This window comes from Grammomys surdaster, unplaced genomic scaffold (genome assembly GCF_004785775.1).
Source record: "Grammomys surdaster isolate TR1022 unplaced genomic scaffold, NIH_TR_1.0 66, whole genome shotgun sequence".
Lineage (NCBI taxonomy): Eukaryota > Metazoa > Chordata > Mammalia > Rodentia > Muridae > Grammomys > Grammomys surdaster.
Genome location: NW_021604568.1, coordinates 16222103 through 16237628, shown reverse-complemented (window position 1 = coordinate 16237628; position 15526 = coordinate 16222103). Strand labels below are relative to the sequence as shown.

Sequence of the window (15526 nt, the reverse complement as noted above, 5' to 3'; positions counted from 1 at the left end):
GTATGTGTGTGTGGTGAGTGTGTATGAGTGTGTGTGTGGTGAGTATGTGTGTGTGGTGAGTGTATGTGAGTGTGAATATATATATATATTTTTTTTTCTGGATTTGAACCCTACCTGATCATTCATAATTAAGGATGAATAGAAACCCTAGTTGATTATTACCTGTCCTTACCAATGAGCGTTCAGATTGCCTGAAATCTCTTACGGTGACAAGAAACACCGTAGGCAGTAACACATGGGTGGGAGTATTTCGGAGCAGACTGCCAGACTGTAAGATCCTTGCAAGCTGCTACGTGTCGGTGAGTTGGAGGACCTCATGACAGTGGAAGCACGGGCCACACCTATGTTCCTGGTGCATGGGAACATTCATTTCTTAAAGGCTTGCCATGGAGGGCAAGCCTCTGGTGTTTCTGTTCAGCTGGAGAGTGAAACAGGTACAGGGCTGGAGGTCTCCTGCTGGGTGAAGGGAGCTGAGGGCCATGTGTTGTTGGGAGCCAACTCCTAGCCGAAAGAGGCTATCATCTTTGCCGCCATCTTGAGCCATATACCCTGACAAGAGACTTGTTTTCAACAGCCTACAATAGCTGAGCACACTCTGATAAACATCTTGTTTTTCTCACATATCTTGTTTTGTTTAGTGTACAGCTGCAAGGCGCACATGGTAAAGTGTTTTCAGCTGTGTCCCCCTGTTTGTCCACGGCTGCAAGGCACAAAGTATATATATATATATAAATAATATCCATGATTTCCTTTCAATAAACAGGACTTGACCAGACTCTGTCTTGTTGCCATTCTTCCCGTCTCTTGCCCCTCCATCCCCACTCTCTCTCTTGCTAGACCCTGTTGACTGACCTGAACAGACCAGGTCACTTGGCCCCCAAATGTGGGGTTCGGACCAGAACAATGTGGTTCTCTTTCTGAGGATATATTCACATTCAGTGAAAACTGTGGACTATTTAAAAATTGTCACCTTCAGAAACTAGAGCCCCGTTCTGCTACCTGTGACACTTGAAGCCAGGAAGGACGAGATATGAAGGTGCTCTCTGGACTCCCTCAGACAAAAGTAGATCTTTTCAAGTGGCCAGAGACGACAGAACTGTATTTCCCACTAATATTCTGGACGGTTCAGTGTGCATTCTGTTTTCCAAGGAGTCAGGGATGAAATTTTTATTGAGAGGGGAAACCTCTATTGCTTAAATCCACCTTAACAACAGACCACCCACCGAACATCCAGACTTAACTAAGCTGCTTTAAACCCAATCTCTGTTTATAGTTAGAAACCAGACTCATGCCCATCCCTCTTCAGCCCTGAGCCTGGATGAGGTCGTCTTCTCCAGTACTGTGATTGGGAAGGGCGTTACACCTTGTGGCTTATGTCTGCCCATTTGGTGCCCTCCTAGGGTTCTGCCAACTCCACAGGAAAGGAGTGTACACTTTCCCAACCTCTAACCCAACCTATGGGGGGACTAGCTAGGAAGCCAAGGTAGAACGACTTGGCTGTGTGGGAAGCTACACTGAGGAGGACAAGGGGTATGCTGAGGAAGAAGAGGAGTACACTGAGGAAGAAGAGGAGCACACTGAGGAGGACGAGGAGCACACATAGCTGCCTTGGCCAGTCTCTGACACCCCAGCATGAGTCCCACCATGTTGCAGTTTGCCCCTTAGTCCTCTGCATCCCACAGACAATCCATTCCTTCCTCTGCCCAAAGAGGAGATTCTGTCACTTGAAACAAAGGGCACCAGATGAGACATGTTTGCACTCACCCTGCCAGGGCTGATGTCCAGGGCATCACAGAGAGTGATGGCAAAGCGTTTGGACCTCTCGAAGCTCCCTTTCCCGATGCTATGAGAGCCATCTAACAGAAACAGGATGTCCACCGCGGCTGAGCACCACATCACTGGAGACAGGAGCAGATGGAGGTAATTAAACTTGGTCCCTTCGTGTTATAAAGACTACGAGATAGGGCCTGCTTGTGAGTTCTTCAGCCATATTATGTGAGTCCTATGAAGAGGGTCTTCTGGGCTGGTCAGGGCTGGTCATGGTCCTAGCCTTTGTGAGGGTCACTGTCTCAGCTGGGTACCCTGACCTGTGAGGGTGAGCAAGAGTTCAAGTAGCAGCAGGGGCCAGACCTTCTACTTCAGCACTGCCTGAGGGGCATCTGCGTCAGAGTTTTTACTGTTATAACAAAACACTGTGACCAAAAGGGAGTGAGGAGGAAAGGGCTTATTTGGCTTACACTTCCAAACCACAGCTTGTCACTGATGACAGGAACTCAAGCAGACCTGGAACCTAGAGGCAGGAGCTCATGCAGAGGCAATGGGGAAGGGGTGCTACTTACTGGCTTGCTCATCATAGCTTGTTCAGCCGCTTTCTTATACAACACAGGACCACCATCCCAGAGATGGTACACCCACAATGGGCTGAGTCCTCTAAAATCACTAATTAGGAAAATACGCTACAGGTTTTCTCAGCTGAGGCCCCCCCCCACGACTACGGTTTGTGTCAAGCTGACACAAAACCTGCACAAGGTGTATCTGACACACCCATCCACTTAATCCTTTTAGCCCCCAAGGATTTTATTTCTTTGAATGTCTTCTTGAGACTTCCTATACCATATAATTCACCGTTTCAGGTACATAATTAACATTTCTAGTGCACTCACTGACGGAATCCACCGTTACCACCCTTGATGGTAGAACATTTTTTACCACCTCAAGGAAAAAGTCTGTCATCTAGCTTTCAACTCTAATCCTAAGGAGGTGTGTGTGTGTGTATGTATGTGTGTGTATGTGTATATGTGAGTGTATGTGTGTATATGTGTATGTATATGTTCGTGTGTATGTGTGTATGTTTGTGTGTAGGTGTGTATGTGTGTATGTTCGTGTGTAGGTGTGTATGTTCGTGTGTATGTATGTGTTCATGTGTGTGTATGTGTGTGCATATGTTAGTGTATGTGTTCATGTGTGTATGTGTTCATGTGTGTGTGTATCTGTGTTTATGTGTATGTATATGTTCATGTGTATATGTGTTCATGTGTGTGTGTCTCTGTGTATGTGTTCATGTGTGTGTGTGTATGTGTGTGTATGTGTATGTGTGTGTATATGTTCGTGTGTGTGTGTTCATGTGTGTGTCTGTGTGTATGTGTGTGTGTTCCTGTGTGTGTGTGTATGTGTGTGTGTGTGCAGATGTGCATACCCATGTACATGCCTGTACAGCACAGAGGCTGATGACAGGCTTCTATTGCATTCTCCTTCAGTTTTTGACACAGTGGCTCTCACTGCTTTTGGAGCTCGTGGGTTGACCAGTAAGCCTACATGATTCTGTGAGCATTGCTAAGTGCTGGGACTATATCACCTTGTCACAACCCCTGAGCCACAATTTCAGCCTAAGGTTTGTGTTTTCACTCCCACTAGACAGAGAGGGAAGCAGAAACAGTGTGAGCCAGTAACTTTCCAATAACAAAGTATCAGGGAGTCCTGGGGCTGGCTATGAATCCTGAGTTCCCCTCACCTAGGATAGTGGAGAGAAGAGGAACTAGGTTGGACTACTGGGAAAACGTTAGTTTGGCTTGAGCAGGCAGAAGGAGAGATATGGCAGGAAATATGGGTGGCTTGGTAGGTGGCAGCCAGGTGACAGAAAACCCTGAGTTAGGCTAAGAAATGTGTCAACAAAGGGGCTGCTGTGGTGACTCAAGGTCTATCCCAAGACCCACATGGTAGAAAGAGATCACATTCCTCCAGTGCCCTTTGACCTCCACATGCACTTATATGTATAAGTGTGCATACACAGACACACATAAATAAATAAATAAATAAATAAATAAATAAATATGATAAAAATTGAACTTAAAGTTCAGTAACAATGAAGTTGTTTTGTTGTTGCTGCTTGTAATTATCACTAGGAGAGTCCCTCAGCAGGACTTATGGGAGGGGCTGAATGTGGGAAATGACTGGGAAGGCCATGTCATGAGAGGAAGCAGTGGGAACTCTCATGGAAACATGGCCTCCGTGGTCCACTGCACAGAGGTCTGAATAGCCTCATGTCTGGAGGAGTAGGTAAGCTGCACTTACACTTGCTGGCCACAGCAATCTTCCCCATGGTCTCCCGGCTCACATGCACTTCCTGAAGAGAGATGGTCGGGGACACTAGGGAAGAAAACACCAGAAGCAATCATGACATGGTAGGATGAGAGGTGTCTTTACCTCAACATTATATGCCCTAAATGAACAGGAAACAAAGCAGAAGGTAGAACCACACAGACGTCCAATATTCTTCTCTCAAAAACCACCAGAGCACTGTGACTGTAGCCTGCATGGTTGGATTGGGCCTCATTGTAGAACACGTGTGATGGGCTCAACGCTAGGCTCCCACCTCTCAGCCCCTCTACATGGACAGCATTTAAAAATCTCTCCCTTTCTGTAAAGTAACTTTGTTATTTATATTTAGTATCTTGTGGAGAAAAGGATTGTTGTTGTTGTTGCTACTGTTGTTATTGCTACTGTTGCTGCTGTTCACTTTTTAGCACCAGATGGCTATGGAAACACTGTGGTCCTGAGGAGCTCTGTCCTTGATCATAACAAGGCCCCTCTGGATACAGCCCTTAGCTGTGTGTCTAGGTACATTCTTGCAAGGTTTTAATCTGCTGCAGGATAAAACATTGCTATCATAAAACTTAAAATTCACAGAAGAGGCAAATCCACAGAAAAGCATCTGGGCAGACTTTTGAAGGGGCGCCAGAATGCTGAAGTAGTCAAACTTAAATTTAAAATTTAAATAGACTTAAAAAAGGATTGAATTGAGGGGTTTCCCCATAATGATGGCATTGTAAATTGACAAAAGCTTTCTAGAAAACAGTTTGACCAGAATCATAAAAATGGTTGTATCCTTTGACATTGTAGTATTACAACTGAAATTAAATCAGAAAGAAAAACAGATGTCGTTGGAGGGAAATGTAGGTAGGGAAATGTATTCAAGACCCTCTCCTTCAATAGTCTCTGTGCTAGAGGAATGCAAAGACAGATAACAGATAGATAAAAGTATGTGGAAATCTTGATACATTTACCAATACCATTGATATGATCAAGAGCTAAAACATTTGAGGGTAGCACGTTCATTGATAAGTTTCTTTGTGCTTTTTCATACTCAGTTATAATGGTATATGAGCAGTCAGGGATAATTTATATAAAGACTTTGGGGCTGAGGGTGCAGCTAAGTGGTAGAAAGCTTGGGTGCCAGTCACAAGGCTGTGAGGTCAACTTCTGGCACCCCACATTAAAAAAAAAGAAATGAACTTCAAAGGTGGGGGTAATCAAAAGGGCCTCAGGATTGTTGAATGAGGGTGGCTTGAAAACAGAGGAGGAGGACACCCAGGGAGCCACTTTGAAAAGCCAGCTCCTCTTTGCAACTTCAAAGCGTGGGCTTCTATTTACAGAAGTGTACATGTTGCTGCTGGACCTCTGTAACACAACCCACAGTGACACGGGTGACACCAGCAGAGGAGATAAGCCAGGGGAGCAGAGCAGAGCCTCACAGTGAGTGAGCGCAGAGGGCAGATGAAGCATCTCCACAGTGAGGAGCCACTGGGATGTGACACACTGGGGAGCCAGGGGTGGGGGTGGGGAGAAGGAATCCCACGGTGCAGCAGCTTGGAGCCACGGGGTTTAGAATGCCAGGAAACTGATAATAAGACACACACTCAAAGAGCATGTTGGGCATGGGAATAACACTGAGAACATGGAGGTTGCTGGTCAGCCTGCTCACTCAGTGCCTGCCAGGCTGGATCCTCTGCCTTCCTGGCTCCTCTACACACAGTGGGCTGCAGTGGATACTCCTCTGCTGCTTCCCTTTCTCTGCGCATTAGCAGACAGTCCCTGCTTCCCACCACTGTGCTCACCCTGCACAGAGCTCCAAAGCAATGGGTGACTGAGCCTGGGACAGGCTTTCTGCTTCACCACACTGGAGACACTCAAGGCCTGCCAACTCAGAGACTGCTGCAGCTCATCCCACAATCTCACGGGGACCTCAGCTACCTGGAGACTCCCGAGCATAGGAACACACCCTGTCTTCCGTGTTCACGGACCTTCACTCCCCACTTGCATTCTAGAGGCAATAAAGTTTCCTGAAATAAGTTTATGAGTTGTTGACAAAGGGCCCAGGAGCCAAAGACTCTTTACAACCACATAACAAATGTAAAAGTACTGTTCACTTTGAAAGACTCAACAGGAACCCCAAACCTATTCCCCTAAGACAGGACTTCTGGGGAGATCCAGGACCAGGGGCCACCTGTTAAACATGGCACTCCAGTCACTTTGCAACCCTATATCATGTGCTGAAGAGTTACAGCAAGTACCAGGATTCAGGCAGGCCTAACTTCTGTCTGGGTGACAGCTCAGTGCTCTCTGCAAGTCTGTGTGTAATGCTACAGAGTAGGAACAGAGCTACTTGCTTTGGCTGCTTCTCATCAAGTCTGCTGCCTCTCTTAACGATTTCCTGCCAAAGTTCCAGAACCTCACTGTCCCGGTGGCTGAGGTTGGCAATGCTAATGGACAGACAATACTGTAAACTGAGGGTGTAATCAAACACTCACTCACAGATAGGAGAGCCCAGGCTTACACAAAGAGCTCCTGCAGTCCCATCTCCCGAGAGGACCCATAATGATTGGGCCAGATCAAGAGTCAGGAGGCCTGGCTGTCATACTTCCAATATCTGTATTACCATGGGTTAGTGACGCAGCCTCTTTGGCTCACAAGGCCTCATCTTTACAGAGGGTTGGACAGATCTAGCATGTGAACAGGAGGGACAGGGCCACAGAGGGGAAGCACTGTCACAGGATGGAGCAGAACTCAGGCTTGAGATGCTGATCAGAAACTGTTTAGGTCTACCTCCTCCAGATGGCTCGGTATACACTAGCTCCTAGGCCATGGAGACAGCAAGTGGGGCTGTATACCTCTCCTTGTCTCAGACGTGGGATAAAATGGCCTCAATTTCCATACTCCTGTTCTTGAGGGCCAGGTGACCAACACCGACTCAGCAGACAGCAAACACCTGCTCTCTGAAACCTCAGTTTTACAGAAGAGCATCCCAAGCTGGGCTTGCGCAAGTAACCATCAGCGTACATGTTATCTCTGGGATGACCATCTGCAGGCACACTGGGTCCTCTGCCATCTCTGTTCATCCTTCAAAGAGAGTAGAACTTGGAGGCTGGCAAAGAGGGAGGTTAATGGGAGGGAGCTTTGGTCCTGTGTTCCAGTCTACTTCCAGAGCACAAGGTCCACTTCAAGGCATGGATTACACAGCAGTGGGTAATCTGTCTACTGGGTTCTTCTCAAGGGAAACCACCAGCTGTCCAAAACTCACAGCAGTACAGTCAGGTCTGCGTCTGGTACTACAGGGCACAGCCTCTAGGGGGATGAATGGGGCAATGACAATCTGGGAGCCCAGAGCAGCTGTGGAGGGCACTGAGGGATGGGTAGGAGTTTACTCGGTGACAGTGACGGGATGGGGGGGCGGGGCAGGTGATCTGGCAGAGTGGGTTTCAGGATTCAGATCCTCTGTGGAGAGGAGTGCGTAAGGATGCTGTGCAGAAGGAGGAGAGCTGCCACAAAAGACTGGAGATGAGACACGACCTCTTAGAGAAGTAGAAAGTTACTCGGAAGCTTCAGATAAGGGCAAAGCGAAGGCTGGATGAGATCAGGTCTGTACAGGGAAAAGTCCCACAGTGATGTGGAGAACGGCAAGGAGGGGCCCAGAGGGCCCCAGCAGATCAGGATCACCAGGAGGCAACTGTAGAAGTGCAACCGAGAATACTGGGGCCTCGGTGCGGGAGGCTGCCAGGGAGTGGTGACATATACTCAAGAGACTACAAATTTCAATCAGGGCTGTGGGCGCCAGGCTTGCTGTGTCAGCATGAAGACATGAGCTCGGATCCCCAGCATCTACACAAAGCTGGGAGCAGTGGTGTGTATCTGCAACCCCAGCACTGGTGGTGGAAACAAGACAATCCCAGGGTGGGGGTACAGGGGGTGGTGTCACTGCCAGCCCACCTATCAGAAAGAGTAAGCTGTGGGTTCAGCAAAAGCCTTGCCTCAAACACTGAGATGGAGGGTGACCAAGGAGGAAGGCATCCGACATCAACTTCTGGCTTCAGCTGAGCGCACGCCTCCTCTTCTGCGCACGCCTCCTCTTCTACACACCACACACACACACACACACACACACACACACACACACGATGAAGTTGAAGCTGGTAGGATTAGAAACAAACCGAGCCCTCAGAATTTACAGCCCACGGAGAGATACCTTACCTCTGGAGAACAGGAGGGTGAAGATGGCTGGTAGAAGCAGAAATAGAGGCATGTCGTTAAACCTACGGGTGGGGGTGGGGGTGAGAAAGCAGGCATCAGCACAGAGCTCTGTGACCTGCCCCAGCCTGCCTCTACAGATACACCCAGGAACTGGACACCAGAGGCTTCAACGTGATCACTGCAGTCTGGAGAATCAAACCCTCCTAAACCATGGCCTTTCCCAAAAATCTAACTCTAATCAGCTGTCTGACACAGTTCCAGATAGCATTCCTACCTCAAATCCAGTCATGGTCCCCCATGGCCTTTTGGAGATTTCCTGCCCCAAAGGTCCCCAGTCTCAGCCCTGCAAGGTCCCAATAGGCCGTATGGTCCCTTTTAAAGCCACTCCCTCCTCCAGAACCGAGCAAGGCGAAGGTTGGAGTTGAACACCGTCATTTTCTGAACCTTCTACAAGTCAGGAAATGACGTTCCTCAGTCACTGAGATTGTCCCCAAAGAGGAGCTGCATGCCCTAGTTTGCTTTCTGATGCTGTGATGAAACACATGACAAGAGCAACTTGGAGAGGAAAGGGTTTATTCAGCTTCTGTCGACATCGAGGGAAGCCAGCAGGAATCCGCAGGCAGGAACAGAAGCAGAGGCCAAGAGACTTACTGGCTTGCTCAGCCTCCTTTTATATACAACCCTGGAAGGACCACCCACAGTGGGCGGGGCCTCCCACACTGATCTCTAATCAGGAAAATGCCCTCGAGCAGTTAGTTGTCCACAAGCCAATGCGATGGAGACATTTTCTCAATTGAGGCGCCTTTGTAGATGGCTCTAGCTTTGTCAGGTTGGCAAACACACAACCCTGCTCACTCAGTGTTGCCAGAACAAAAGCGTCAGGAGATTCCCCAAAGGCTGGAGAGAGGCAGTCCGCCTGCTGAGAGGGGTCACGTGATTCCAGATCCTGGGTCGCCAACAAGACGGACTCAGGACTTTCCTTCCTCTCTGCACCTGTAGTTTCCCTTACATCCTAGACTGGATATGGGACAAGCCTCTGCTTGCCACTGGGGGAATCGGGTGGAGGAGGCGGTGGATGAGAGGGAGTGAGGGATTCAGGAAGACTTCCTACTCTTAGCTTTAAAGTGGTTTCTAGGTTTCCAGCCTCTGACCCCAGAATGTGCATGTACAGAAGCCAGAGGCTCACACCTGTGCACATCATATGAAGATTCCGAAAACCACATTCCCAGCTGTCTGTGAGGAAGGGGATGTGGGAGGATCCTGCTTCCAAGACACCCGGAAACAGGATTCCCCACCTTTCCTATTAGCTGCCTCTGCTTGCCCAGCTGGGCGGTTTCAATATCCCACCTTCCTGCTCATTAAAACAGAATCTGTGTTGGCATTCTGCAAATAGAAACTGTCTGGCAAGTAGTTCCCCACAAATGTTGGTCACCAGTGCTAGCTTGACAATCCTAATGGCATCTCTCTCTCTCCTGTCCCCTGTTTTCACACAGCCCATATCAAACTGATCTTCTCCTTTGCCAAGTGCCCAATGCTTAAGACTAGGATTGAAGCCTGGCACCTGTACTTCCGGCCTGGTACACAGGAAGAAAGTCACATGCCCGGTAGATAACAAGGATTCTCACCTGCAGAGAGTGGGAGGAACCTTCCAGGGGCATCTTTGTGTTCATAAACTCAATGATATTTTATACTAAGAAAATAGGAGGGATTGCTGCTGCCAAACTGGTGACCTGCTATTAGACATTCTGCAAAGTATCATCAAGCACTCCAGAATCTTCCAACCCAGTCACCACAAATATTCAGTTTATTCTCATCTCGTTACATTTCAAAACGTTCTTACAATACTAATTCAACACTGCTCTAAGCTAAGAATTGAATGGGATCTAGATGCATTGCCCCAGCTGCCCTTGAACTCCTGGGCTTGAGTGTGCTTCAGCCTCCTGAGTAGCTCTGACTACCACGTACATCACCCTGGTTAGCCTAAAAACGGTTTTGAAATAAGCATGAATTCTGCAGTAAAAACCAACAACCACTGTTATCCAGTAAACATTCATTACAGGCTGCCACCAGGCTCCAGGTATTAGAGTCTCCTCTCTTAACTGTCTTTGCCAGCCAGTGAGAGTGTGTCGCCCCCATTACAGATGCTACATTACAAAGCTGAAGACTCAAGAAGAATGTTGAGCAGGGGAGAGAGAGTAGGACAGGAGACCCAATGGGGGCATGGTGTACAAGCCTGGGATCCAGGAAAAGGCTATGAACCATGGGCAGGGACAGAGGAAGAGAATCTTGATCATATCTGACACCCTGAATCCAGTTCTCTGGCGGCTTTAACCAGCTAGTGCCTGCCTTTAGTTCCCATACTGGGGTGCACGGTGAGATTTCCAGGGCCCTGTGCATTCCTGTTGGTGACCTGCAGGCCAGAGGCAGGAAGCGAGGTTGTTTGCAGGTCCTCCTTGCCAACTCCTTTCCATTACAGAACACCTCGCCCAGTGCCTCCTTCACTCTGTTCCATTACCTATGCTCGATGTACATTATTCCACGCTTCCAGGCAGCTCACAGCTGGACGAGGGAGCTGTGCTCACATCTTCCCATCCGATTGCTACACCTTTGTGGCACCTGCACCAGGCGAGTGAAGTTTGTTGCTAAATCATTCCACTGTTCACAGACTAAGAATTGCATCTCTCAGACACAGCAAGGAACAAAAGCCCACACAGGGCTGCTTTTTAAAGAAGGTCACTGGGGGTGGCTTTGCAGGGCTGTGTGCCTGTCTTTCCAGGAACATCAGATATAAAGAGTACAGGAAAAGGGAGACTTCCATCTCATTAGAAAATAAAATGTCCACAAATATTAGAGTGCCCCTTGTAAGCTTTCCCCAATCTGCAGGATGGAAACCCGAGTCCTTTGTAACAGCCAATGTGTGAACTGAAGACTGAAATCATAGATAGTCTCCAGCCCAGCCGGGAAGTCTTGGCTGTGTTTTGCTATAACAATTGGCTTCCTTGTCTTTTACTTAATATATCTTGCTCAGGCCCAGAGGCTCAAGACAAGGGAATGTTTCTCCTAGTTTGATATGCCAGAGAAATTTCTTTGCCCTCCCCCTCCTCTCTCTCCCCGTCTTTCCCCCTCTCTTGTCTGTTTGAAACAGGGCATTGGAACGTTGCTTAAGCTGGACAGGAACTGTAAATGATCTTCCTGCTTCAGCCTTCCAAGCAGTTGGAACTACTAACATGCATCACCACACCCGGCTAGGGATAACAGTCGAAGGCCTTCTAGGAAAGGACATGACCTTCTTAAAGAGAGCCAGCAAACCTTCAGAACCCAGAAGTCTCACTGGCAGAAACCAGCATGAAAGGATGATGATGAATGTATCACTGAAGATTGGCTAACCACAGAAGCTCCCACTCACCCCACATTCGCTAAGACATTTAGATGGAACAGCTTCGGGCTCCGTTGGCTGATGTGTCAGCTCTCTATTGCTCGGGACTCAGATGCCCTGTAGTGAAGAGCTGCAAATCCTGGGGAACTCAGAGAGGAGGGACAACACACGGGGTATTGAGTCAGGAGGCTGGATTCCAGCCCAGCTCTGCTTCCGGCAGGTGGGGGCTCTGCAAGCACCAGCCACTGGTGCCTCTGTTCTTTCATCTGTAGAATGGTTCCAATCTCGCTGTTCTAACAGTGGGACAACATGAGAAAAACCTTGCTGAGAGGAAGAAGTTCACTTTCTACACGATGGTAAGAGATTCTTACACTAAACTCACCAGTTTTATCCGACAACATTCAGTCCTATAAGGGTTCATGTTAGCATGTTCATTTTCACAGAGGACTGAAACAGACTTGGAGAGCTGAGGCCTCACGGAGCTAGCGAGCTGTATCCCTGGAATCTAGCCCAAGTCCTTTCAGCCATGTCAATACAGGTGGATATCTAGGTGGATTAGAAGCATGAACAAGCCAACAGGAGACCTGAGCATGAGCCTTCCTGGTAAATTCTTTCGCTTCAGCCTCTCAGCTTTCTTCTCTCTATAATGGATGCGACACAATCCACCTCTGCCTGAGAAAGGTTGCCAGGATGCCACAGAACTCCAGGGCAAAGGCCCCCTTGGACAAAGGCAACCCTTCCTAATTACAGATCAGAGGAACCTGGTTAAAGAACAGCGATTATTAACACCAGGAGGACTAGGGGGGTAGTGACCCTAGAGAAAGTCAGGGGATTGCACTGCCAAAGATGGGAAAGGCTGTGGCTAGCCCATACTGAAGATGAAACAGCAAACTGAGGCAGAGCCTTCAAATGTATTCAGCTGTTCTAGAAGTAGGGTCCCAGATACCCAGACATGCGGAATCCTGCTGCATATCCCTCCAGTGGCCTTGTGTAAATAGCAATCTTACTGGTGTGGGGGCGGGGGGAAGTTTTAATTAGCAGTTCTATCACAGTCCTGCCCGTGCAGAACACTGGCCTTCAAACATACCCTTCATCAGAGCCTACCCCCACCACCAGAGCAGCTCTGATTACCTACAACACACCCTCAAGATCAAGCCTGCTGGTGTCCATCACAGGAGGATCAAGGGGGTCATCATGGGATCTCAGCCTGCCCCTCCCGCAGTTCCCTGCCAGCTGTATGTAATTCTACTCCAGCTGCACATGGTTAGGGTGCCGGGGTCTGGAAAGTTTATAGGAAGATGACAACCCACAGAGTTATGGTGAAGTTGCTGGGCCAAGACTTCGTTCTGTAAGCAAGTCCAGTAACTCACTGGTTTAGACTCTGGAGAATCAGACATTAGTATGTTACTATCTGGGATGAATTTTGTTCATGTCCCACCCAGGAAAAGTGCATACAACACCTCCAAATCACAATCTTTTTTTCTTTTTAATTTGCCATGGTGCGTTATACACAAGTCTGCAGCCCACTGTTCTGAAGCACTTCATGATACCGTTCTCTCTCTCTCACTGACATATAGGAAATGTCCTTTACCCAAAGGCAGTTAGTTATTAAGCATCTGTCCTGCACCCAGGACTTCCAGGTGTTAGAAAGACAGTGAAAATGCTTCATAACCATAGGAGACAGACACGGTAAGAATACGGCTAACAAAGGCATCGTTACCAGGCGCTCCACCCCAGAATCAACACTGCCAACTAAGGATGCCCTTCTTTCTCATGAAGTTCCTTAAAAAGCCAGGAGTGGAAACTTGGATGCGTGCTTGTAACAGAAGAAGCCCATCCAAAAGATCATTTACTGTGTGACTTAATCATGGCATCTGGGAAACAAACCATGGAGATCGCTAAAGAGATCACTCGTTGCCATGGGGCTAGGGAAGGGTGAGATGACTAGGCAGTAGTAAACATTTCTCCAAGTATACAGAATGTGCTATCCATGTGTGAGTCCTGGGACTGTGGGGTTCAGCACTTGTAACAAATCTCGTGTGGTGGGGAGGATGATAATAACAGAGCAGGTGGGTGGTGGGCAGGAGGTATATGCAAAGTCTTTGTAGCTCTGCTCAGTTTTGCTGTAAACTCAAATTTCCCCATCCAGTTAGCCTCTGGCTGGCTTTTTCTACAGCCTGCTGAAGGCAGCTGGTGGGGGTGTATTGGTTTGACTTGGGTTGGTTCTGGGTGGGTAGACCCAAACCAGAGTTGATGAGAAATACTTCCTTGATGGATTTTCAGGCACACTGGGGATGATGGAGGAAGGAATCTCTCTGTGTCTCTAGGATTTGCCTTAGAATCGACTCTAGGAAATTCCACACCCTGGAAGGTAGCTTTGAGTTAGCCATCCACTTTTCTGACTTGCCTTTAAAGTTTTCCGTTTCTTTCTCAATAAGGTCATTTCGGAGCAAAACAGACTTTGAGGTTTTAGGACTGAATCTATACGCATTCAGAGGGATCTCGGGTTTATTTAATCAAGGGAGATTATAGTGGGATGCCATACCACTAATGACCATTCGCTCTCTGTAGCGCGGTCCTCACTGAGAAGTCCAGACTGATGCAGGCAATGCTGTAAACAAATACAGCAGAGTACCATCGCCCCTTTGCCTCTGACTAGTGCTCAGACTTTTAAATCACGGGTTTTCAACGTGCTGAGCCCCTCCCACTTTGTCTCAGCCGGCCACCAAGGGTCTGGTTCGGGGCAGGCTGGAAAGGGGCAGAGAACAGGGCTGAGCCAGGTGATGTTTGCTGCGGGGAGATGGAAGGGCAAGCACGTCTCTGCCACGCATACTTTCTGCGAAAAGAAGAACCGTTGTCTTGCTCTCAGGGAAGCAAACTTTCCTCGAGTTCTTCGGAAAGTGACTTCTTTGAAAGGACAAGGCTGTCTAGCTAGGAAACCTGCGTGGAAATGCTGTAGCACCTGAGTGCTCACAGTGCGGAGTGAGGAGCACGTTCCCAAAGCTTTTTATCAAACTACAGCCCCTTCTGCAGTGGCCAGGGAAGGGATCCCCATGACGGCGCCAGACAGCTTGAGTTTCTCCAACCGCAGCCTGCCCCCTGCCCCCACCTCCCAAGCCAGCACCCCTTACCTGGTGCGGCGCCGCGTGCGCTCTCCGGGATGGCGTCCTTCTAGGCAGGCCGCTTAGGTGCGCGCGGACAAAGCGAACAAAGCCGAGCGCCGGCTCGGCTCGGCTCGGCAGGTAGGGGCGCCGTCTCAGGGCTGGGGCTCCGCACGCTCGGTCGCTCGCTCGCTCGCTGGCAAGGGTGCGCCCCGTCCACCGCCCCGCCCCGCCTGTTGGAAGGTGTGGGGCTCCCACCCGCGGAGAGCACAGCTGCTCTGCCCGTGGCGCAGGCTGGGCTCGGTCCCGGGGACACTGCGGCTCGCAGCCACGTGGGGCACCTGTTGGTCTCTCCCAGCAGAGGCGGGACGGGATGCAGCCTGTGAGGATCCCGACGTTCGGCGTGAGGGCGGCGCAACCGCTGCTCCCGGGAACCGCGCCCGCCTCGCCGCTTGCCCTGCCGGGAGACCCAGCAACCGCAGAACCGTAAACACTTCAGAGCGAGCGGGTCGCTGCAAGCCGTGTGGTCACAGAGCGCGTTGGCTACTCCGCAGGTTTTATCAAGTCCACCCTTGAGGAAATGTTGATTTTGGCATCGGTTTGACTTGTCGCGGCTTCTGCTTTTTGCCAACCGGCCTCTTAGTTCTTGCAGTTGGGTGATTATTGGGCAGCATTCTCCTTTTAACTTAGAGGGTGCCAGGTATTTAAGTGTCATAGAACAAAACGGTGTGCCCTCTGGCAGGTG

The 15526-nt window shown here is 49.2% G+C and overlaps 1 protein-coding gene across 1 annotated transcript in view; it reads right to left on the bottom strand.

Moving 5' to 3' along the window:
- Vwa2 (von Willebrand factor A domain containing 2) overlaps nucleotides 1–8356 on the bottom strand; it is a 35313-nt gene extending 26957 nt beyond the window's left edge. The window contains exons 1-3 of the mRNA XM_028775741.1: nucleotides 8305–8356; nucleotides 4072–4146; nucleotides 1765–1898 (exon numbers count right to left, since the gene is read on the bottom strand). Of these exons, the coding sequence (XP_028631574.1) occupies nucleotides 1765–1898; nucleotides 4072–4146; nucleotides 8305–8356 (261 nt within the window). The remainder of the gene's footprint in view (nucleotides 1–1764; nucleotides 1899–4071; nucleotides 4147–8304) is intronic.
- Nucleotides 8357–15526: the final 7170 nt, after the last annotated feature.